Here is a 25,747-nt window from a genome sequence, read left to right on the forward strand (position 1 = left end):
CAATTCTAAACTGCACACCTAAATATATATACATATATATATATATATATATATATATATATATATATATACTATTCCGTTTGTCTCTTTACAGAGACGCTTCTCCTCTTGCACTACCGTGTGATTAGCAATAATACCACACTCGTATTTAGTCGATATTCTGTTTATTTTTCCATAAACCAGCAAAAAGCGTCTCTGTAAAGAGACAAACGGAATAATTTATACGCGGCTGGTCCTGCCGCGCCTCGCGTGCACCGCCTCAGAGCACCCGGAAGCCCTGAACTTGGATCAAATTGAATTAATATATATATACATACATATATATATATATATATACATATATATATATATATATATATATATATATATATATATATATATATATATATATACAAATCCATCCACATACAATCTTCTAAATAAGCAAGGCATCCAGAGACTCTTCATGAAATGATACTATACTGCCAAAAAGGCCCTGTCCTCCTAGTAAAATACTGCACTACTATAATTACCTACCTAAGTATAATCACAAAATTATTCACAAACAGGGTTGGTTTTGCTACATGACAATCACCACCCTGAAATGCTTCCTGAAAAAAAAACTTAGAGCACAGTAGCCCACGTTCTGCAAAACGAGGGAGAAAGCAGTAGTAGCACATGTGCAATTCCTCTACTAACTCTTCACCATATCCAACTTGGCTTTTACCAGGCCACGGACCGTACTCATTGCTAGTTTGTGGACTAGATGAAAACCTATGAAAGACGAAAGGTAGAGAACAAGACGGTACCCAGAGCATCACTGTAAATTTAGAACAAAGTTGTAGAATGTGGGGATGCATTGTTATGATTTGAAGGAGAAGGCAGCTGAAGAAGAAGACAGAATGAAGCCAGATGCATTGTCAGGATGAGGACATGCACTGCAAATGACGAACGTCCGCAAAGTTAACTCTGTTACTTTCAAGCAGCTGGCGTTTCCTTGGCCCCACTCAAACGCACTAAGTTACACCAGAGTGAGCCAGGACCATATGATGCTAAACGTCTGTTAAAGTGCTTCGAGGTGGGCGACATGAGCACTGTGTGGACAAAAGGAGAGATGTTATATTAATAGTGGGGGCAGCGAAAGAAGAAGGATTTTCTTTCAAGAAATTGATGCATTTGCCTATTTTTTTAACCCTACGCATGTACGTGGTATAGTGCAGGACATACACATGCATGTTTGGGATAATAGGTTTATGTAATCTACGGGAAACATCCTTTACGACGCAACTTTTACCACGCAGTGCCTTTACGACGCAACTTTTACAACGCAAACCATTACAACGCATTGCGCTGGAGGGCGCTCTAGGATAGGGAATAAGTTTAATTTACTATCCCACACCTTCCCTAGTGTCCACGGGGACTGGAGTTGGAATAGTAAATTAAACTATTCACTATCCAGCACCCCAAAGCGCTATGCGTTGTAAAGGTTTTCGTTGTAAAAACCGCGTTGTAAAGGCATGCGATGTAAAAGCATGCGTTGTAATGTCATACATCCGTAATCTACACATTGGGTATACGTTTAAAACTCAAAACACTTGTAGATTGACAACATACAGTATAAAGAAATAAAGCATGCATGTGATCATTTGTAATGTTTTATGAACCAGCCCAGTGTTCCGTAAATAGCATTACTATCCGCTCACTGTGTTTTTTCTGTCACCATTGAACTTGATTTTGATCTTATTCCTGTCTGTCATTATTTTTGCAAAATGGTCTTCCTTTTGTCTTTCGGACAGTGCTCCCGAGATGGGGAATGCTGTGATGGGGAGGTGTGTGCCTGGGGTTTCTGCACCAATGCGATCACTAAAGGGGAGAATGGCACATTTTGTGAAACACAACAAGACTGCAATCCCGGGCTGTGCTGTGCAGTGCAATCAAGTAAGCTGTTGTTTATTCTTCTTTGAGACAGATGCTTTTTAGTTATTGCCAGTGAGCGCACTAAAAATTAAAGAACCACTTTTCAACTAGATGACTCCCTGAATAGTCTCGGATACTGTAGTGTAAGGCAATTATGACACTCTAAAAGACTAACACTAAAAACAAAGTTAAAATTATAAGGAAAAATACTGAATAGGCTACAGCATGTTAGATCACTGACATATGTAAAAAAAAATGCCTATAAAAACAGAGATAAAGACCTATGCTGTGAAATAATTTAGGGGGTATATCTAAACAAACATAGAAGTTAAGATGGTAACTGTCAAAACTGAGAATGTATTATTTCCAATCTAACCATCGCATGTTTCATTCCTACATGTTTTCAGGTTTAGTCGCTTGTAGACTCTGTTTTGTTGATAGATGACTAAGAAATGGCTAGTTGTTTTGTTGACCGGGAGCCTCATGCTAATGAGGAAGCTGCTATTTTCACTGGCGGCACTATTACAACATATGCACTGTCTTATCAACATATATTTTGTTAAAGAATATTATATCGCTGCTTTTCCCTACCTGAAATAAATGATCAGTTTCAATATGGCCCAAAAGATGTTATCTTTTTATGTCCAATGTTAGAAGTGGGGTCTCTAGTTGACAGAGGTTTGCACCCAGTCCACGTAGGGACCCACACTCCTAGTCAGGGTAAGTGTAGTAAACTCTAAGGGGCAGATTTACAAGCCCCTTGCGACATCTTTACGACACAGTTGCGTCACCCTGTAAAAGTGTACGTCGTACACAATGCGCCACTATGCAACTTATTTACAACGTGACGCTTCTAGTGAGATGCGTCACGTTGTAAAGCCCTACACTACATTATACCTGCATCAGGTATGATGTATGCAGGGTGGACATTCTATCGCAAGGAAGCCTCGTAAAACTGTCGCAGTGAAATTTACAAGATTTCACTGAGTCACTTTTGAAACCCCGCTGCGCAAAACCATACGCCTGCTTGAAGCAGGCGTAAGGAGTGACACAGCACAATAGGTATAGGCTGCCACTGAGCATTGCTGGAGTCGCATCGCGCTTGCGACACGACTCCTGTAATTCGCTGCCCTTACGACAAAAGATGCAACACGCGTCTGACTATCCTTGCGCCACGGTACGCCGCATTGTAAATGCAACGCATCCGTGGTGGCGCAAGGGTATTTCTACGTGTCACATCTTTGTTAGTGCAGCCCTGCTGATAAGCAGGGATGCGCCAGTCCTTGTAAATCTGCCCCTCAGTTTTCCTGTGCTCACCCTCCGGTAGCTTGGCTCAGAGCAGAAAGGCTAAACTAAAGAGGCAATGTGTAAAATATTTGTGCACATACACACACAGTGACAACACCACAAAAGTACTCCACATCATTAGAAAAATAACCAATATTTATCTGATTAAAACAAGACCTAACGGATAAGAATCCAACATACACAAATCAAAATACAAATTCTTCAATATTAAATGTAGTTATAATACTCAGAAACACAATAGTTCCAGCTGTGGCTATTCCAACGTGCTTGACGAAGTTGAATCTCAAAGTTTGGGGCTGACCACGAGGAGCTATGGAGTCGTACAGGCCCTGCTTAAGGTACCTTGGAAATGATGACAAAACAAAGACATCGGAGTCAGGCGTCATGGACTTCGGTGACGCTGTGCTCAAGACTCATGTTGTGGTGGTTCTTCGGAGGCACAGTTGCTGCATTGGGTCCTGCATTGCAAGTTGCGCCGTTGCGTTCAGCAGATACTACTAATTTGGTTCAGGCAGCGACGGGTGTCAAAGTGCGGCACCGATTCGAAGAGGCACTAAAAGTCAGTAGGTTGATGATCTTCTTTTTAGCACAGCAACTCCCTTCCAAGGGCCCAGGAACTGGATTTTGCAACACTTGACTAAGTAGGGCTCTCAGCAGAGAAGCCCAGATGCAGCAGGGGTTAGTCTTTAATGGCCCGAGACCTCCAACAGGAGGCAAGCTCAACCCAAGCCCTTGAAGAACCTTAAAAAGCATGATGCAGGGAGCAAAAACCAGTCCTCTCACTCCCAAGACAGAAGCAGCAGGCATGATGCAAACACAGCAAAGCAAGCAGCAAAGTGGCAGTCCTTCCTGGCAGGACTACAGCTCTTCTTCTTGGCAGAATGTCCTCAAACCAGAAGTGTTCCAAGTATATGGTGTCAGAGGTCCAGTACATATACCAATTTTAGCATTTGAAGTCTAGAGACTTCAAAGAAAGGTCTTTGTAGTGCACAGGATCCTGCCGTTCTGGCCCTGGCTCCAGACACGCTACAGGGGGGTATGCAGCTCTTTGTGTGGGAACAGGCACAGCCCTATTCAGGTGCAAGTGTCAACTCCTCCCACCACTGTAGCTCAGGAAGACCCATCAGCCTAGTGAAACTCAGCGGTCCTCAGCAGAGTGGGCCGGTGACATTTACGCCACTAATAAATAGTTTGGTGTGGGGCACCATTGTAGAGAAACAAAGTAGGAAACAAGAAGAGACAACCTGGCCTAGAATACACACTGGCAGTGCTGGCAGGCCAAAAACGAGTTTTCGCCCTCAGACACAAGCTATTCCCCAGAGGCATACCCAGTTATTAGCGAGGCACCTGGCAAGTTGTGGTGTACGGCATGGAGTGGACACTATTGCGCATAGGCACAGTTACGCAAACAAATCATTTAGATTAAACAGGAACTAACACTGCGGTGGGTCCTCCACAGTCCAAAAGTACCCGAACATCCGAGGCTGTGGGCACCAAAGGAGCAGTGCGCACTCTTCCACCACCATCCTCCTAGGTGTATAAGTAAGGAATATGCCTCCTTATTCTGCAGTCTTTTAGTACGCAGGGAATCACAACGCGGTTGTTACAATGACCGCGTTGTGATTCTGCATACCATTACATTACTCCGCAAGTCGGAACAAAGACTTGCAGAGGGGGGGCGCTCGATGTTGGAATAGTATAATTTACTATTCCAACTCCAGTCTGTGCGGACACTAGGGAAGGTATTGAATTTTAATTCCAACACCTTCCACCCCTCCTCCGCATGTCGTTGTTCCGACATGCGGAGTAATGGTATGCGGAATCACAACGCAGTCGTTGTAACAACCGCATTGTGATTTCCTGGGTACTAATAGTTTCATCATAAATGTTCTTTACCATAAGTAAGTGCACCATCAATTGAGTACAGGAAAGCCGAAAGGCGCCATGTGGTGATGTACCGCACAGGCAGGCAGTGGGGAGTACTGTTAACGACACACTTTCCACTGCGCAGCACAAGACCTGGAATGTCAGGGGGAAGAGGTCAACGTACTCCCACCAAACAAAATTGGACAAGTACGCATGGGCTAAAGAGCAGTCGGAAATGCCAGACCACACAACCACAAAGCCTATTGATCGCGCAGCGGCACAGGAAGTAACCCTACAAGACATTAGGGCCACATTGAATAAAGTGCACACGTCCCTACAGTCACGTATAGGCACAGTTTCCACTGAAATCTCGCTGATTTGAGCAGACCACAAGAATATGAATGCGAGGGTGAAAGAGGTAGAAACAAATACGGTGACCTTCCACAAAGAAACAGAGATCCTTAAACGTCAGGTGCAACAGCTGCAATAATGTTAGAATTATTGGCGTACCGGAGAAGGCGGAGGGATAGGCTACCGATATATTTGTGGAGGAACTAATTCAGAAACACCTACAGCCAAGAGGTCTATCACACTACTTCTCTGTGAAGAGAGCACATCACGTACCAGGTGACAGGCCTAACTAAACCTGGAGCCCCTCCGGGACCCATATTGGCTCGGATCTTTAACTTTTGAGACAGCAATGTAATTCTCCAAACGGCCCGAGCAGCCCCCCCACTGCGCATTGAACATAGCACTATAAAATATTTTACGGACTACACTGCCGCGGTAACATAGCAAAGCCGCAGTTTCTTCAAAGTGAAGAAAGAACTCAGGAACCGCGAGCTTAAGTATTCCATGCTCTTTCCCGCTCGTCTAAGAGTGGAAAAAGAGGGGAAGGTGTGGTTCTTCACAACTCCGGAGGAGGCTCAGGAATGGCTCAAAGGATGGCGTCAAATCAAAAATCCCATGAAACTCGGCAGGAAAAAACAGAACAGACACCCATTGGCGACGACTTTGGCAGCAGCGGAGGAGACAACGCACGGGAATACGCACATCGCACTGCCACTGATGCTGTCCATTGAATTCATTATATGAGTGAAAGTTAATGGCTGGGTAAAGGCCAGGGATATCAAATGGAGGGAGATTAAATTGAGTTAGCATTGCTAATTTTATGTTAGTTCTTACCGCACATGAAGACTGGTTTATTACCTTTGCTTGAACCGACCAGATTAATCTTGACCCTTTAAAATAAGTATATCTTTTGTCAGGCTCCTCCGTTCCAAAGCCTCAGGGTTGTATCGATGCTCTATAGGGGCCCACCGCTGGATAACCCCAAGTCTGGCAAATGTAACACACAGACTATTGAGGTCATCAAGCGGAGGGAGGAAAGGGTAGGAACTGCGGGGAGGGAGATCTGTAGGAGATACAAAAGACACGTAATCAGTACCAGATCTAACTACAATCCTTCAGAAACGTTGGTACCGAAGCCAAGCGACTTCGGCACATTTGGGCAGAAGGTGCGTGATGCCAGATGCACTGTGCAGCTATTTCAGTAGCAGGACATTTCACTGACCCACTGTGTTTTTTTTATAAAAGTCGGCAATTTAGTAGCACGCTAATCCGAAGCACTACCAAGGTCAGCAGGCAATTTTTCTGCCCTGTCCACTGAGGCAAATGATACAAGGTACTTAAGTTGTTCGGGACTATTTGTTGTTTGCTCAGAGATCCGCCCCTGATGAAGTGTGGAGAATACACGAAACGCATTTGGCGTTCCAATTTGGTGACTCGCTTTGCCTATGTAGCTGTGATTCTGCCATCATTAAATGAAAAATGCTGAAAACTTACCCGGCTGTTGTGGCTTCTGTGAAGGGGACAACTTTGCGTTGGATAATATCACGGCCAGTCCTGCCATGACAGGAAGCCCGTCCGCAGCGCGAACCGGTACCGAAGCTAACCGACTTCGGCACATTCGGGCAGAAGGTGCGTGATGCCAGATGCACTGTGCAGCTATTCCACTAGCAGGACATTTCACCGACCCACTGTGGTTTTTTATAAAAGTCGGCAATTTAGTAGCTCGCTAATCCGAAGCACTACCAAGACCAGCAGGCAATTTTTCTGCCCCGCCCACTGAGGCAAATGATACAAGGTACTTAAGTTGTTCGGGACTATTTGGTGTTTGCTCAGAGACCCGCCCCTGATGAAGTGTGGAGAATACACGAAACGCGTTGGGCGTTCCAATTTGGTGACTCGCTTTGGCTGTGTAGCTGTGATTCTGTCATCATTAAATGAAAAACGCTGAAAACTTACCCTTCTGTTGTGGCTTCTGCGAAGGGGACAACTTTGCGCTGGATATATATATATATATATATATATATGTATATATATATATATATATATATATATATATATATATATATATATATATTACCTACTGGCGGTCGCCAGTAGGTATATATAGTTAGGATTTTTTCTCTATGGGTTTTTTGAAAATTCTATGTCTAATAACTTTGGCGTTTGTGGACGGAATCGGCTGAAATTTTCAGGAAAATGGCACATTTTGTTTCTGAGCAGCCCTTGAAAATTTGGGGGGGGTTCGTCCAGTGGGGGCCGAGAAAAAAGGGGGGTCCCAAAACGTGTTTTTAACATTGAGTTTTCCATAGGGCGGTTGGCCTCACTTTTAGCCCGAACGGCTGAATGGATTTGCACGAAACTTGGCAAAATTGTAGGGACTGGTAGCCCGATGTGCCTTTTGTAGGTCTCAATATATGTGCTCCAGTGGATTTTGAGAAATTAACGTTTAAAAAAAGATATATATCTGTAACAGCGGACCGGTTAGCGCTCTGGTTCGCGGACTTTTCGCGCAACGGAGCTTTGTGAAGCGAAGCTGATTGGTTCTCCGGCGTCTGTCAACATTCCAAACAGTCCGTAGCGGCCGCCATCTTGTCTCTCGGTAGGATCGAGAGACAAGAGGAGGTCAAAACAAAGGGGGAAATAACTATAAGGGGGCATAGTAGATCCTCGCTGACCCCCTAGGTTTGATGTGGAGGTTTTAAAAGGGCCCCGCGGGGCAAAAAAAAACCAAAATAATAATAATCGAACGGCTGAATGGATTTGCACGAAACTTGGCAAAATATTAGGGACTGGTAGCCCGATGTGCCTTTGCTAGGTCTCAATATATGTGCTCCAGTGGATTTTGAGAAATTAACGTTGAAAAAAAGATATATATCTGTAACAGCGCTCCGCTTCGCGTACTTTTCGCGTTACGGAGCTTTGCGAAGCTGATTGGTTCTCCGGCGTCTGTCAACATTCCAAACAGTCCGTAGCGGCCGCCATCTTGTCCCTCGGTAGGATTGAGAGACAAGAGGAGGCCAAAGCGAAGGGGGAAATGACCATAAGGGGGCATAGTAGATCCTTCCTGACCTCTTAGGTTTGATGTACCATTTTGCCAAGTTTGGTGTAATTCCGTTCAGCCATTCAGGCTGTAGACGTATGTAAATGTCCTATGGAAAATTGCATGGGGAAAACACATTTGAAAGTGTTGAAATTTAGAACCAATTAAAATGTTACTTTGGTTTTGTATTTGTGTGTGATGAAAGTTAATTGGTTATGTATATATGTCAAATGAGAGGAAACCACAGCCATTTTGTGATACTACTGTCTGAGGTACATTTGTGAGGAATTTTTGGTGGTGAATTTCTGGTGTTTGATTTACACAGTACTAACACTTCTGCTACTTTTAAAAAGGTGAGTTGTTAATTTGTAAGGGGAACTATGTTGTACACTTGAAGATAATTTGAAAAATGTTTTCTGTTATTTATTTGCTGTCCTTCTGTTATACTAAATACTTGATGAAGTTAGTTTTATATTATGTATTACTAAAAACGATAAATGAAAGTGATTATTTTTTTCTGCAATTTACAGCAAGCAATTTCAAAATAAAATGGCTCACAATGAAGAGACCGTGGCAATTTCTTTTGAATTGTCCACTACATTGATTGAAATTGAGAGCACCAATAATGAAATATTGTCACAAGGAGGACATGACTTGTATGATTCCATTAGATTGATTGAAATGGACAGCACCAAGAATGAAATATTGTCACAAGGAGATGACTTGAATGATTCCACTACATTGATTGAAATTGAGAGCACCAATAATGAAATATTGTCACAAGGAGGAGATGGCTTGTATGATTCCATTAGATTGATTGAAATGGACAGCACCAATAATGAAATATTGTCACAAGGAGGAGATGACTTGAATGATTCCACTACATTGATTGAAATTGAGAGCACCAATAATGAAATATTGTCACGAGGAGATGACTTGAATGATTCCACTACATTGATTGAAATGGACAGCACCAATAATGAAATATTGTCAGAAGGAGGAGATGACTTGAATGATTTTTTTGATCAATCTCTTGATGGCGAATTTATCGAGTGTTTGGAGACCATAGAGTTACAAGAATCATCATTGCAGACTTTTAATGAGGAGATTCCAGATGAGATGATTGAAGAGGAAATTACTGATGAGGACATGTTACTAGTTGTTTCAAATTTAGAAAATTCTGAAGAATAAATTTATATTTAGAAATCAAAAATTGTTTGAGACATTATTTATTTTTATTTTTAATTTATGAGGTTGTAGCGAAGTGATTGTAGTATAAAATGAGACTTATAGTATAGAGTGCAACATTTTTATGTTACATGGTAAGTTTACTCATATTTACTTCCCTTCTGCCACTATATTATCTCCAATGTGTATTTGACATGTCTTCTTCATCTCCGGCCTCCTTTCTCTCACTGTGTGTCTCCGATGCATCTTATCGCTGGTATTTTGTGTAATTACAGAAGAGAGTAAAATAAAATAGTTCGGAACGTGAAAAGGGGGCAAAGTAGAGTACTCCTCACCCCCTAGACCTTTTTAGGCGGTCCCAAAAGGATCAGTTTCTGCTTTCCTGAGAGATTATGGTATGAGTTCCATATACCACAATAACTTGCATTACAACATGCAAGATATCTATCTCCTATTACCAACTTTTGGAGATATTCGCGCTAAGCGCGAATATCTCCAAAAAGTAACACCTGCCCTGAGCAGTTCTTAGCCATGTTATCCAATGGGAGGTGGATAACATGGCTAAGAGTATTAGCTCGGTAATGCATGAATATCGCTGAGTTTTTAGCGATATTCATGCATTGCGGCCGTTTATTATCGCATTTGCGATAAACCTTGATAATAGTAAGGTTTATCTTCGATAATTTCTGACGATGCTTAGTGGTAAAAAATTGGTTGGTAAGCATCGTTAGCGATAAATATCGCTTAACTTTGGTAATATGCCCCAACGTCTGTTAACGTTCGATTCGAAGGAAATGAGGAAGTGTTGAAAAACATTGTCTGCGCCATCTTGCCTTTTTTGAAATGCCACACTTTTGTCGTGCACGGCAGCCATTTTAGATGTCTTGACCAGACCCACTCTCTGCACGCTGTCGATTCGTAGCATGGCTCCTCACCCTCGTAAGCATCTCCCCCAGGCACTGGTCACCACCGCTCTCTGTCTTATGCATGGGCAATAAACCTTCCCCCATCTGCGCTGCTCTTCCCTGAGAATCACACTCTGTGCCCGCCCGACACCTCCCTTTCGCCCTATTCACTACCGCACCCTCTGACACTCCTCTTCCTCTGTGTCCGAATGTCCAGGCCGGTCCTAGGCTATCAGCTAGCCCTGCAGATGTAGTTTATGGCCCCAGCTGTAAAGAATCACCCCTCTTCAAAGGAGTTATAGTAGATCAAGGCCCACACCCGATGTGATCCGTCACAGCACACGCGTTCCTACTATCTGAAAACCATCCTGTATTGTGATTGGGGAGAGGACCGAGCCTGAAGCGGAAGATTCCAGGAATGACTCTTTGTACATCAAAGTTTTTACAATTATGTGTCACATTAAAAATATATAGCACTCCAACAAAGTAGTAGGAATATAAAACTTTAATAACATATAAATATATACAACAAAACAAAAACAGTAAAAACATTTAAACAACGAAGAGACCGTGGCAATTTCTTTTTAATTATCCAATAGATTTATTGAAATTGACAGCACCAATAATGAAATATTCTTGTCAGTAGCGGTCTGTTGTGCGAATAGTTCCAAGGCAGCAGAACGCGCTGAAATCTAGATGGCACGAAAGTGATGTCTAGTAAGTTGCCGCCCAGCAAAAAACGGCGTGGGGCGCCGCGGGGGTGAGTGAGTCCAGTAGGCACCACAGCTATTCTTACCGGCATTGCAGAATTACTGCTGGGGACAATGCCTGTGCTGTAGCAGGGTCACAGCAGAAACAAAAAGGATTCTGTTGAAGATGTTGTTGGTTTTCAATTTGAAAACAGTTCTGGTGTCAACTGCTATGCTAATGTAGTGGTTAATGTTTTGTTTTCTCTAGAAAATGTAAAAGAGGGGGAGGCAGTCCAAAGTTCCGTTAAAAGGGCAAAGGAAAGGATCGGTGGTTTGAACTATCAGTCAAAAAGGGGAGGGGGTGCAATAATTTTTCCTACCGGGTCACACTGTGCTTTCACCGGAAGTGAGGTCTGCAGGATTGTAGTAATTCAAAGTGAGGCTGGCGCCAGCATGGGAGCGCCGACGTCCCGCGGATACAGTTTCGTCACTCCACGGGCGATCATGGCAGTCATTCCCCATCGGGGGTCGGAGACTCCCGCGGCTCCTCTAGAATCTTCAAGGTCGTGGAGGACTACGGTGGTGGAGTCAACCAGTGACCGGGCCATTTCTTTATGTTGGGCCCGCTCTTGCCAGGTCGACCGCCATTTTGAGAGTTCGGCAGCTACCGGCGATCGCGGGGTCACATGAGCGGACGGGCTCCACCCTGCCGGGCGAGACGTTGCAGCATGGCCACAGTGGAAGAACCGTTATCTAGGTCGTTCCGAAACTGTGCAGCACTGTAGTTGTTAGGATGCCACCGCCTGGAGCGCTGAGGGTGCAGCTGGGAAGCCTCCACCTGGGGAGGCGGGAGAGGCCTGTTCGCACCGTCTCTCCCTCCCAGTGCACCCCACGGCGTCTCGCTTGAGATTTGTTATGGCCGGACCAGGCGATGAGGACGAGGGGGGGTCGGAGGCATGTGCAAGACATCCCCCTCCAGTGTTGTCGCAGCCATTATAAAAGAAAGAAGTGTCCCGTCCGTCTTCGGGCCGGGCTTCCGGTGGATGTCGGCCGGACGCCCCTGGCTCTGGCCCCATGAACGGGTTTCTTGGTTTATCGGCTGCAGCCGGATCCCGTCGGCCTCGGCCCCCCGACCGTTGGTGGTCGGACCGGAAGAGCATGTGGCGGGACTACCTGCAACTCTCAAGGGCCACCGCGGCCGGACTGGGAGAGAGAGGGGAGGGTCGAGGAGACATTCCCCCCCCCTGCAACTGTTCAGCGTTGTAAAGGCAATCCCCTGGCCGGGTCCCGCTGGTCTCGGCCTCTCCTCCGGCTACACCCTACGTTAGGATCTCCTGGCCGAGGCGTGGCAGCAGAACCTGCCTTATATGGGCTGCTCCCGGCTGGGCGTAGCCGGAACCCTGCCCCACCTTGGAAGTTTCCAGAGTGGGGGTGGATGTTCTACTGACTTGCATTTTCCCTAGTCTATCGATTTTTTTGGCGTGGCAGGCGGTGGGACAGCGAGGGGTGATTTGGTTTCTCTTACTGTTTTTCTGGTCTCTCACCACTGGCATATTTTAACGTTTTCTTGTTTCTAGGACATTAATAGGTTTTATCATTACGTTATGTTATCGTTTCTTTGTTCGTTGTTTAATAAAAGTTCATGTTCATCAGTGGCCTACTGATTTTCGTTTTCCTATTTTTTTCTTTCCAGGTTGTTTCATGGTAAAGTTTCTGTTAACAGGATACAGTGATCACTTCGTTATTATTGCATATGTCCTTTTCACTAGGGGTGCTCTCTGGTCGGGCCAGATGACGTATCTCTAGTAAATGGTCCGGGTGAAAAAGGTGCATCAATCAGTGGGGAGTAGATAGGCATGACAGATTACAACGGGGGAGAACGGTCCGCATTACGTACCCTTTCACTACTTGCAAAGATTTTCCTACGTTTATTTGCAAACAGGGAATACCTCCAAAAAGAACTAATTCCCAAACAGTCAATGTTCGGACAATCAATCAATCAATGAGGAATGAAATAGGTACGACGTGTTAAAGGCTTGCGTTACCTACCCTTCACTATCTGCAAAGGGAGATAGAATATTCCTATTCTTCCTCGTTTGCAGGTAGAGAAGATCGTTAAGAGAATTAACTTCGAACAATTCAATGCTCGATTGAAACAATCAACAAGGGGTACTGTGAACACAAATGAACGCCGCTTATATACATACGCATTGCTATTTTCAACAGGTTGTTCCTAATGTTTCTATTTTAGCGAGGTCAAAAGAGATCCCATTAGTGGCCTACTGATTTTGCTCGATTCCTTTTGTTTTTTTACACGATTTTTCGCTATCTGCAAAGACTAAACAGAGTATTGCGACTCTGTGCTTGTTTGTAAATAGAGAATGAACCAAAGAGAACAATCAATCAAATGGAGAGAGAAGCAGGCACGACGGATTACAAAGGGGGAAAGGGCTGCATTAACTACCCTTCACTATCTGCAAAGAGAGAGTACTCCTAATAGAAATGAGGGGTGGGGGGCAGCAATCAAAGCAGATCAGTGTGCATAAACACGAAAAAAAAAATTCTTACCACGTACTTGACATTCGACAGCTTATGATATTTGCTATTAAAAAACCATTGAAATTCACTGAAAAAACCATAGGTTATAGACCATATATAGTTAGGAATTAGCATTTACAAAACCTTGAAAATTCACTGAAAAAACCATAGGTTATAGACCATATATAGTTAGGAATTAGCATTTAAAAAACCTTATTTTACTCACACAAAACCATTGAAATTCCATATATAGTTAGTTGCACTAACTATATATTGCGCACCCGCAATCCACTGCTGATGATGTCACATATTACATCATTCATGACATGGTCAGTGACATCACTGATGACATCACTGATGACATCTCAAATGACATCACTGATGACATCACTGATGACATCTCATTTGACATCAATGACCACATCACTGATGATATCATTCATGTGACAATACAATGCATCTCCTCACATTTTAATATAACCTCTGTTTCATCCAGTGTTAAAAACAGAGTATAATTTTTGAAACCATTGACACACCAATACTAGTTACTACATACGTACTCACTGATTCCTACGTCTACACACACATTCACTCATTCACCCATACAATCATTCATACATACAATCACTCATGTTTACAATACAATCATATGCACTCATACACCTATACAGACACTCACACTCTGCCACTCATCCATGGAGTTACTCACACACCTAGTCAGTCCTGTAAAGAATCAATCACACTTCCATTTTCTACTCTATACAGTTAAACATAGAGCACCTTACGTTTTCAACCATATACTAACACATACTTACTCTCTTATACAATCATTGATACAAGTACACATTGATCTGTACAGAGTCACACACCTCCCATCCAGCCACACACACACTCAGTCTCCCATGCAAATACTTGGGCAATCAATCAATAACCCATATAGTTACTCATATAGCTACTGATCAACACATGCAGCAGTTTACAGAACAACAGACATAATGATGCACAAATTAAGACAGTTTAGTCACTAACCCATGCACTCAGTGAGACACATTTAATCACTCACTCATACATTCAGTCATGCACCTACTAAATCCTTCGTCCAGACACTTATACATCCACTCATTCTTCAATATGTAAGACATATTTTAACTTTACAGAAACATAGTCACTGGATGTTGTCATCAGTGATGTCATCAGTGATGTCATTTGAGATGTCATCAGTGATGTCATCAGTGATGTCACTGACCATGTCATGAATGATGTAATATGTGACATCATCAGCAGTGGATTGCGGGTGCGCAATATATAGTTAGTGCAACTAACTATATATGGAATTTCAATGGTTTTGTGTGAGTAAAATAAGGTTTTTTAAATGCTAATTCCTAACTATATATGGTCTATAACCTATGGTTTTTTCAGTGAATATATATATACATATAGGGGTTTCACTTGCCTGATATATACTTACATCCATACTAATATTATAAAGAGAGAGCCCAAACCTTTGAGGCGGGTAAGCTCAGGAGGAACTGCAGGGCCAATCGGAACACCCAATGCAGCATTGCAAAACACAGTATCAGCAGATGGACATAGGCTATACAGCAGCCCACCATATACATTATAAGGGGAAAAGAAGGTTAGGGGCAAAGTAGACCGTTGTGGGCGTGTGCGTTGTGCTGGGGGCGTGTGCATAGAGCGATGGGCGAGGCATTCGTCAAAACCAAGCTGGATTACACCGCTTGCGAGAAGCGTTCTGGGTGGGACTAGAGTTCCAATACGAGTGGGCGGTGCATTTGGCATTGTTGTGGGCGTTGGCCGTTGACGCCATGTGGGGCGTCTAAGTGGCGCTACAGTGGACAAACAGGTTCGCGGCTGACCAAGTTCATATGTTGCAGTGGCGTCAGGTACAGCGGACAAAAACGTTAGCGGCTGGAGCCGACAAAGACGTTCCCAAAATTGCTCGGGTGCTGAGGCGAGTGCTGAGGCGATTCATGGTAGCAACGGGGCTAAAACGCAGTCACTGTGGCGCTTCCTCACACTGGCTGGACAAGCGGAGGCACATGTTCGGCTGCAATGGACACCTAGCGTTACCGTGTATGCACTGCTCAACTACACAGGTAAAAAAAAAACTTTCGAGACTTTCATTTTCATCCCCGGACAACGTCAGGGTGGGCAGATACTGTGTATATATATGTATGTATATATATATATATATATATATATATATATATATATATATATATATATATATATATATATATATATATATATATATATATATATATATATATATATATATATATATATATATATATATGTATATATATATATCTATCAATCTTTGCCACAACAAAAGGAAGGGGCCCAAACAGGAACGGTTTTGCTCGTATTTAATGAAGGCTTGCTGTTGGGTTACATCAAAGTGCACAGCTTCTCGGTGATATTCAGCCTGACGTGTTTCATATTTTCATCCTTCATCAGAGGCCTGAAACAGCAAACATGTACAAACCTGTTGCGGTTCACTTTTAAATACGTTCCGATACCAACACTTGTGGACGTGGCCGTTCGCACGGCATTCTGGTATTGGTAGTGTCCCAGCTCTTCCTACAGTGAGTTGTTGTGCACGTATTGCCGAAATAAAGTTACTAAAACCCAAGTGGGGGGGCTGTCAACATTCTGCGCAACACAAAAGTCTTGTTACTGCTTTCATTATGCAAATCCTGTCCCTTCGTGAAGTAATGCCACCTGCGTTACCCCGGGTCTGTCTTTGCAGCAGGGCTCCATCCACGGCCTTGACTGGCCGTAATATATCCATCAATCTTTGCCACAACAAAAGGAAGGGGCCCAAACAGGAACGGTTTTGCTCGTATTTAATGAAGGCTTGCTGTTGGGTTACATCAAAGTGCACAGCTTCTCCGTGATATTCAGCCTGATGCGTTTCATATTTTCATACATCATCAGAGGCCTGAAACAGCAAACATGCACAAACCTGTTGCGGTTCACTTTTAAATACGTTCCGATACCAACACTTGTGGGTGTGGCCGTTCGCACGGCATTCTGGTATTGGTAGTGTCCCAGCTCTTCCTACAGTGAGTTGTTGTGCATGTATTGCCGAAATAAAGTTACTAAAACCCAAGTGGGGGGCTGTCAACATTCTGCGCAACACAAAAGTCTCGTTACTGCTTTCATTATGCAAATCCTGTCCCTTCGTGAAGTAATGCCACCTGCGTTACCTCGGGTCTGTCTTTGCAGCAGGGCTCCATCCACAGCCTTGACTGGCCGTAATATATCCATCAATCTTTGCCACAACAAAAGGAAGGGGCCCAAACAGGAACGGTTTTGCTCATATTTAATGAAGGCTTGCTGTTGGGTTACATCAAAGTGCACAGCTTCTCCGTGATAGTCAGCCTGACGCGTTTCATATTTTCATACTTCCTCAGAGGCCTGAAACAGCAAACATGCACAAACCTATTGCGGTTCACTTTTAAATACGTTCCGATACCAACTCTTGTGGGCGTGGCCGTTCGCACGGCATTCTGGTATTGGTAGTGTCCCAGCTCTTCCTACAGTGAGTTGTTGTGCATGTATTGCCGAAATAAAGTTACTAAAACCCAAGTGGGGCTGTCAACATTCTGCACAACACAAAAGTCTCGTTACTGCTTTCATTATGCAAATCCTGTCGCTTCGTGAAGTAATGCCACCTGCGTTACCTCGGGTCTGTCTTTGCAGCAGGTGCATACGTTTTAGTTATTTCAAGTAACTATAACTGCTGAATTTCACTGGTTTTGCACGAGTGAGAATTGAGCCTAACTATAATGTCCCTGTAACCTTTTTCAGTGAATCTCTAAGGTTTAAAAAAAATTCTATTTCCTAACTATAATGACCCTGCAACCTCTGTTTTTTTCAGTGAATTTCTATGATTTTTTAACTACTAGGCGCGTTTGCAGAGTGGTATAGAAAAGGGCTGGGGCCTCTGATCAGCTCTCAACAAACCGGCTGTTTGGGACTTACTGATGGTAACAGGAGGGGTTCTTGGACCCCAAGGACCCTCAGCATCCAAAGTTCTTAATCCCCCAACCAGTAGTGCGCCAGGAAGTGAGTTTGCAGTGTTGGAGGAAGGGGGTGGGGCCTGCGACAAGCTCTCAGCAATCCCACTGTGTGGGACTTAGTGGAGTTAACAGGAGGTGTTCTTGACCCCCAAGGACCCTCAGCAACCAAGGGAACTACATCCCCCATCCAGTAGTGCACCGGGAGGCACGTTGATGAGGGGGCATCGAGCTCTCTGCAGTCCTGCTGTGTGGGACTTAGAGGAGGTACCAGGAGAGTTCTTGCCCCCAAAGGACCTTTAGGATCCAAGGAGACGTAATCCCCAGCCTAGAGTGTGCCAGGAGAAGCGTTTGCAGAATGGTGGAGAAAGGGGGAAGGGCCTCTGACAAACGTCGATCAATCCTGGTATGTGGGACTTACTGGAGGTATCAGGAGGGGTTCTTGGCCCCAAGGGACTCTCAGCATCGAAGGGGACTTCATCCCCCATCCAGTTAGGTGCCAGGAGGCACGTTTGCAGAGTGGTGACCAAGGGGGGTGGGGCCTCTGATGAGCTGCATCAGGATTCACTGTTCCAAAGGAGATCTGGGTTGGGCTGATCACCGCGGGGATCCACGTATTCCTGTGCATCTAGAAAAACCATTAAAATGTATTGGCCTTTATGGGTCCCGGGTCCCAGACCCCTCTAGCATACCTATTTGAGATGTCATCAATGATGTCATCAGTGATTTCACTGTCCATATCATGAGTGAAGTAATATGTGAGGTCATAAGCAGTGCATTGTAGGGGTGCTAGTTATAGTTAGTTCAGCTAACTATAACTGCTGAATTTATTTGGTTGTGTATGAGTGAAACCTGAACCTAACTATAACATCTCTGTAACCTTAGTTTTTTTAGTGAATTTCTAAGGCTTTTTAAATGCTAATTCTTAACTATAACGTCCCTGTAACCTTTGTTTTTTTCTGTGAATGTCTATGGTTTTTAGGTCTCGCCTGTCGATGCGCATGCGCATCGAGCAAGGCGAGAGTATTGGCACTTATCCGCTCTTTATCCACACTGCAAGGAATCGTGGCGATTCCTTGCAGTGCACGATAAATTTAAGCTCAATGCGCATGCGCATTGAGCTTAAATGCGCGTGCACATGCCCCCAGCCGCCTACTCTCTCTCTCAGCATTCCCACAACTCCGCCCCCTCACTACTTGATTGCACGGCCGCTAGGCCGTGCCTCCCCTACTCTCCTCCCCCCTCCTCCTCTCCTCCCATGCCTGCCTGCCTGCCTCAACTCTCCGCCTCCCGATCTTTTCCTAGCTCCTGATCTTCTCCTGCCGGGGTTCCGATTTCCCTTGCACCCCCGATCGTCCCCTGATTTCCTCTTGTCTCTGCCCTCGCCGGATCCTCGGTTTCCTACTTCCTGGCTCCCTTTTCCCGGCTTCCTGGTTGCGCCTCACCGAACCCGGGGCATCTCCCGGGCGTTGCACCCTCCGGTCGGCGGAGCCTGAAAGTGAAACCACGCGGGCTCTTCCTCCTGACGCTGCTTTCGGTTCTGAAGGAACACGTGTGCAGACTACAGATGAAAGCCATCTGCCCCGCGCCCCCTCCCCCTAGCACCCCCAGCCCGAGGCAGCTTCCCCTGCACAGACCTGCTCTCGGAGGTTCAATTATCGATCCTGTTTCCGGTGCCTTTGTGTGTCTCCGAAAGTGGGAATTGTACTGAACGTGAGAAAAACACACACAGCTACTGCTGCCTTGGAAGACTGCCAAAAGGGCGCTGACGCTGGCCACAAACTTGTTTGTTTTTGTTTTTACAAAGTACTTGTCGCGTAAGTATTGACGCCTCCACAGGTTATTTTGTTCAGTGTTAACTTTGTGTACCAATCACCGTTAGTGCCCCTATCTTTCGCGTCGGCATCTTATTTATTGACCGTCCTTCCATTCTACAATGCCACTAACTGCATTTAGTGCTCTGGCGAAATGGCCAACTCGATTCGGATGTACATCAGCGTAATTCTTCTTTTTACTGCTTACTGAGATTAATCTATTTTGCCCTTTCCCTCTGCTAAATTGTAAGGTGGTGAATGTTTACTGTTCAACCCCAACATTGTTTTCATTAAGGCCAACCCAGAATTTGTTACAAAGGTATCCGTAAATAAACCAGTGGTTTGTGCTGGCACATTACGTAGTGAGTTTTTATTTCGATACATTTTGGTGTTATAGCACGTGTGCCTAAATAATAGCAATTTCCTTTTGCTTGCATTGGTGTAGTGCCCTTTCGGTGTTTGATGTATCCCTGAAGCACACACTTTTCACGTGGTTCTGAAGTTAATATTACAAACCTGAGTACTATCAATTTTGTAGAGCAAGTATCTCAACTTCTCCCAGAACATTCTACCGTTACCGTAACCCATCCTTCTCCCTCTCAATACTCTGGTAAACCCCCTTGATACATTTCAAACACACGTTTTGGTATCAGCCACCAGTCAGCCTTCCTCCTCAGGGCCTCCACACCATTGTTGCTGCGTAGCAGGATCGGTACAGCGCTGCCACCTCACCTCTCAATGCTGTAGGTCAGGGCGCAAGGTGCGTGTCCCAGCGGCCACTCCAGCATTCAGCACCTCCTCGCCTCACCGCCTCGGTCTGCCTCTCACCTTCGCCGGCATCAGGCCTCCGCCCGCATCCCATAACTGCCATCTTGGGAGCGTAGTGCACCACAGGAAGGTTAAGGCGATCTCGCCCTCCAGACTTCTCCCCCAGGACTGCCGCCTCCGCAGTTTTCCGCTGTGAGTCTGCACGCCGAATCGCCTCCCAGCCGCTCACAAACAGAGTGCACATCTCCCGTTGCCGCAGCCGGTGGAAGTCTCCCCCGCAGTGCGCTGCCGTCATTTTAGATGCGCAGCGCCCAGTGCTCAATCGGGTGATTTTGCTGCATTTACACCCTTGTAACAGCACCAATGCGCCCCAGCAGCAGTCCAGCTCATGCACCAGGATTTCCGCAACCAGTTTTGCAGTAAGGGGCCACCTTACAATCGCCAACCCCTCACCCTCAACCCCTCACCCTCACTCACTCACCCTCAACCCCTCACCCTCACTCACCCACCCTCAACCCCTCACCCTCACTCACTCACCCTCAACCCCTCACTCTCACTCACTCACCCTCACTCACCCTCAACCCCTCCCCCTCGACCCCTCCCCCTCAACCCCTCACCCTCACTCACCCTCAACCCCTCACTCACCCTCAACACCTCACTCACCCTCAACACCTCACTCACCCTCAACTCCTCACTCACCCTCACCCTCACTCACCCTCAACACCTCACCCTCACACAGTGCAATAGGTCTCAGAGGATTTTTAGTTAAAGCTTTTACAATTGTTTATTGCTTTTTTGATTTGTAATTCTTTAGCATTGGCTACAAAAAATAAAAATGCAAAAGATTTACAACAAAAAACCCATAAACAATTCTAAACGCACTAACTCTAATGCTGCGAGACCTATTGCATTTCTAATGCTTGTTTAACTAGTAGTCACATTTGCAGAGTGGTGGAGAAAGGGGGCTGGGCCTCTGACCAGCACTCAGGAATACAGCTGTGTAGGATTTACAGGAGGTACCAGGAGGGCATGTTGGCCCCTAAGTTCCCTCAGGAGTAAAGTGGAATTCCTCCTCCAACCAGTAGTGCATCACAAGCTGTGTTTGCAGACTGGTGGAGAAAGGGGGCATGGCCTCCGAAGAGCACTTAGCAATCCCTCTTTGTGTAACCTATTGGAGATAACAGGAGGGGTAGTTCGCCCCCAAGAACATCCATGGGGGCCAACTACCCCTCCTATTCCCTTTAGCAAGACCAGTGGGATTGCTGGGACCTGATAGGAGGCCACGCTCCCTTTCTCCACCATTCTTCAAATGCACAATATTAGCAGGGGGATGAAATCCCCTTGGATACAGTGGGTCCTCGCGGGAACCACCCCTCCTGTTACCTCCAGCAAGTCCCACACAGAGGTTTTTGGTGGCCATTCCCCCTTCACTACTCTGCAAGCGCGCCTCCTGGTGCACTACTAGTTGGGGGATGAAGTCTCCTTGGCTCTTGAGGGCCCTTGGGGGCTAACTGGCCCTCCTGTTACCTCCAGTAAGACCCACACAGGTAGATTGCTGAGAGGTCATCAGAGACAATGCCCCCTTTCTCCACCACTCTGCAAATGCACCTCCTGGCTCACTATTTGGGGTAAGAAGTCCACTTTAGTCCTGAGGCCCTCAGGAGGCAAAAGGATCTCATGGTCCCACCAGCAGTGTGCTGAGAGGTGCATTTGGAGAGTGGTGGGGAAAGGGGTGTTGCCTTTGACCACCTCTCGGAAATCCACCAACCAGGGCCTGCCCCTTTTGTTTAAATGATTTTGTTTTTTTGTAAAGGAGAGGGGCCAGCCGGCAGTCTAACCCTGGGGTTATTTGAAAGCAAGCGCAAAAGCCCGTATTTTTTCAATTCACCGTGAATCCATCTGATTACCTTAGGTACCCCCCATCACATCTGGGGGTCAGGGTTTTCCTACTCTGCCCCCTTTTTTCTTCTTTTTACTTTTATTCTGGGACTCGGCTTCAAGCTGAGTCCCTACATGGCTGCCAACACTTCCTGGGTGAAGTGTCAATAGCCAATAACATTTTTGTAGAATTTGTGAGTCCACTGCAAGGACTTGCGTCCCCAGATATCTTTTTATTTTAAAGATAGATATCAAAAACGATCAAACAGATTTACACCAAATCACAAAAAGCACGCTTTTTCGACCAGTATCTAGCTTTCTGCCAAATTTGGAGTAATTCCGTTCAGCAGTTCGCGTTGTAGTTGTGTTAAAAAAATGAAAAATCCTCCTAGATTCAACATAAGTAAAATGCGTTATGGGACCCACCATTTTTCTCATCCCCTGCTTTACCGATCACCCAAAACTTTCAACACAGCAGTAGTACCAAATAGGAGAAGTTTTGTGAAAATTTCATGGAGATTCGTCAAGCAGCAACAAAGTTATTAATAAAACAAAAACATTATTTTCCTATGGATCTATGGTCCCAACTATAAATACCTACTGGCGACCACCAGTATGTTACATATACATATTCTACATAAAATATATTTATAGATAGATATATATAAATATACACATATATACATATGTATGTATATGTGTGTGTGTGTATATATATATATATATATATTTGTGTAAATATAAAAAAGGGGTTTCATTTAACTGATATATACATATTTTTTGTCTTCATTTGTCAGTATATGCTAGGATGTCAAAGAAGACCTTTTCGACTATGTCAAGGAGTACCCAGTCTCTCCACAAGGGAGGGTGTACTGAACATCCCGGGCTAGTCAAATCCTGCCCAGTCAAAAGAGCTCAAAAGAGCTGACTCCTCTGTACAGAAGCAAGTAGATGACTCCAGAAACCAATGCAACCTGTATAGCATATTGCTAATCATTGGACCGTAGATTTCTCAGATGTAAACGCAAGAAGACGAGAAAAGGAGGAGAAAAGAAAAGAAAGAAAAAAAACAAGAAAATAAAAACCAGTCTAAGGGGAGTATTTCAAAACTGGGGGATTGGATCGATAATGTGTGCCTTAAACCAGTCGTCCCACAGTTCCCAAAACTTGTGTTCTCTTAACCAGCTTAGTAGCCTGGTCAAGGGGGCAGGGAAGGATCCACTTAATGCACAACTCCCTGCGTGCAAGGAGAATTAAAACAAAAAGTCTGGTTTTGTGAGTTTTAAGATGGCCTCCGTTTTCCTACCTTCCTGAAACCACCCCAAAAATTCCCTAAGCCAAGCTCACCTTAAGATCTCGACCCAGGACTCCCGTAATGGTCTTACCCAATTTGTGCAAAAAGATCTGGATTGAGGGACACTGCCAGAACATATGAACACCATTCGCCTTTTTTTTCCCAAACTTGGGACACTTCTTCACTTTCCCATCTTCGATAATTTCCGAGGCTTCCAGTAGGCCTTAAGGACAGTAAAAGGGGGTTCATCCTCAGTGGAGCAGATTTCATGTATGTCTCTAAGACACATATTCTTGCCATAATGATTTAAGATCCTGGTCTGGCAGTTCCTTCCTCCAAATCTCCATCAGCACATTTTATACTTCTTCCTTGGCCTGAATTAACATCCAGTACAATTATGCGACTTCTTTCCGCAGAAGGGGTCGTAAGCGTATCCCAGCCTCCAATTCTGTGGTCCCTTTACCATCTTTGCCCAAGGTGTTTGCCCAGCTTGCCAGTTGGCAATATTAAAGTTTGGAGACCGAATCTCTAGAGATCTCCGACAGTCGCTGCCACGGGAATAGCTTGGTATCTTCTATAAGCTGTCCCCAGTGATGAATACGCACTCTCGCAAAGGGGTTGCTAGTGAATCCAGAAGGCAGTCGGGGGTACCTGAAGAAGCCCAGTTGGGAGCAGAGTCGCTATTATACTGTATTTTCAAAGAAAGTCTTACTTGATTCTAGATCTTAGCTGCGCCTAAAAGAATCTTTAGCCTGACTTTTTTAAAGAATTTGGGGTGACCAAATTTGAGGGGGAAAGATTCTACATGGACTGGGGGTTCTGCAATAAGGACCCTAAAGAGCGTGGACAGAAAGGCGCTACCCATTAGAAGCTGTCGGAAGTTCTTAAGATGAAAGGCACAGTAATACTGATAAAGATATGGGGTGGCAATATCACCATGTGCTTTCTTTCTTCGTAGCTTCTTCCAGGAAATGCTAGGATTTTTATTTCCCCAGATGAAGTTAGTAAACTCCCATTGCCCTCTCTTGAACCAAACTTTCTTAAATTCTAGTGGGATAGAATTAAACAAAAAAGTGAACTTCGGAAGGATCATCATGTTCAAAAGTTTAGCTCTACCTAGAAACAACAGTGGAAGTGCTCCCCAAGCCTGCAGTTGTTTTTTGATAACCGTAACGAACTTATCGTAGTTCACCTGAGCTAGCTTCTCCAGGTTGTGTACTATTTGGACTCCCAGATTTTGTATTTCCTGTCCTACTAGGTTGCTCCTATAATGGTGTGTTCCACTGCATCAACTCTGTTTTTTGTTGGTTAATGGAGTACCCAGATACCTTTCCAAATCGTCCTAAAGTCTCCCAGATTGCTGAAAGAGAGTTGGGTAAGTCTCCAGTAAAAATCATCAGATCATCGGCGTAAAACCCAATTTCTCTTTGACCAGCCATTACAAATAAAAGGATAGATGTTCCGGCTTGCCCTTAATTTACAGGCCAATGGCTGAATATAGATGTTAAACAGGAGGGGAGAGAGGGGGTATCCCTGTCTAGTCACCGTACCAATATTTATTGATTTAGTGAGGTTCGCATTGACCAAGACCCTAGCCGATTGATTTTTATATAGTGCCTTGAATGCTGCCAAGAAAAGTTCTCCTAGGTTGAAACGTTTGATCATCTTATACAGGAACGGCCAGCTAACCCTATCGAAGGCCTTGGCAATATCGAGGGTCATCACTGTCAAAGGGTTCCCATATTCCCTCGCCAGGTCAATTGTACCTATTGGTTAACTCATGAAGTTGTCTCCCCTTTATAAAGCCTTTTTGGTCAGTGTGAATTAGAGATCCCACCACCTTATCCAGTTGTTTTGTTAAGATCTGAGTGTATATTTTATAGTCCCAGTTAAGGAGGGGGATGGGTCTGTAGGATTTGTTGGCCCTCAGGTTCTTATTTTGTTTTAGAAGTATAGTTAAGGTAGCTACGTCCAAAGACAATGGGAGATTCTGTCTGCAGATAAAAGCAGAGTTAAGGAGCTGTAATAGTATCGGGGCAAGCTTGTCCCTTCATATATGATATAAATCTCATTTGGGAGGTAATCCGGGACAGCAGCTTTCTCTTTTTTTAGAACCCCCATAATTTGAAGAGTTTCCTCGAGACAAATGGGGCTATTTAGATTGTC

At 44.6% G+C, this 25,747-nt stretch overlaps 1 protein-coding gene across 1 annotated transcript in view; it reads left to right on the forward strand.

Moving 5' to 3' along the window:
- Nucleotides 1-25,747, forward strand: part of DKK3 (dickkopf Wnt signaling pathway inhibitor 3) — a 264,185-nt gene that overhangs the window by 181,127 nt on the left and 57,311 nt on the right. The window contains exon 6 of the mRNA XM_078680929.1: nt 1,776-1,917. Coding sequence (XP_078537055.1) covers nt 1,776-1,917 — 142 coding nt within the window. The remainder of the gene's footprint in view (nt 1-1,775; nt 1,918-25,747) is intronic.

The sequence above is a fragment of the Lissotriton helveticus genome, chromosome 3_1 (genome assembly GCF_964261635.1).
Source record: "Lissotriton helveticus chromosome 3_1, aLisHel1.1, whole genome shotgun sequence".
NCBI lineage: Eukaryota > Metazoa > Chordata > Amphibia > Caudata > Salamandridae > Lissotriton > Lissotriton helveticus.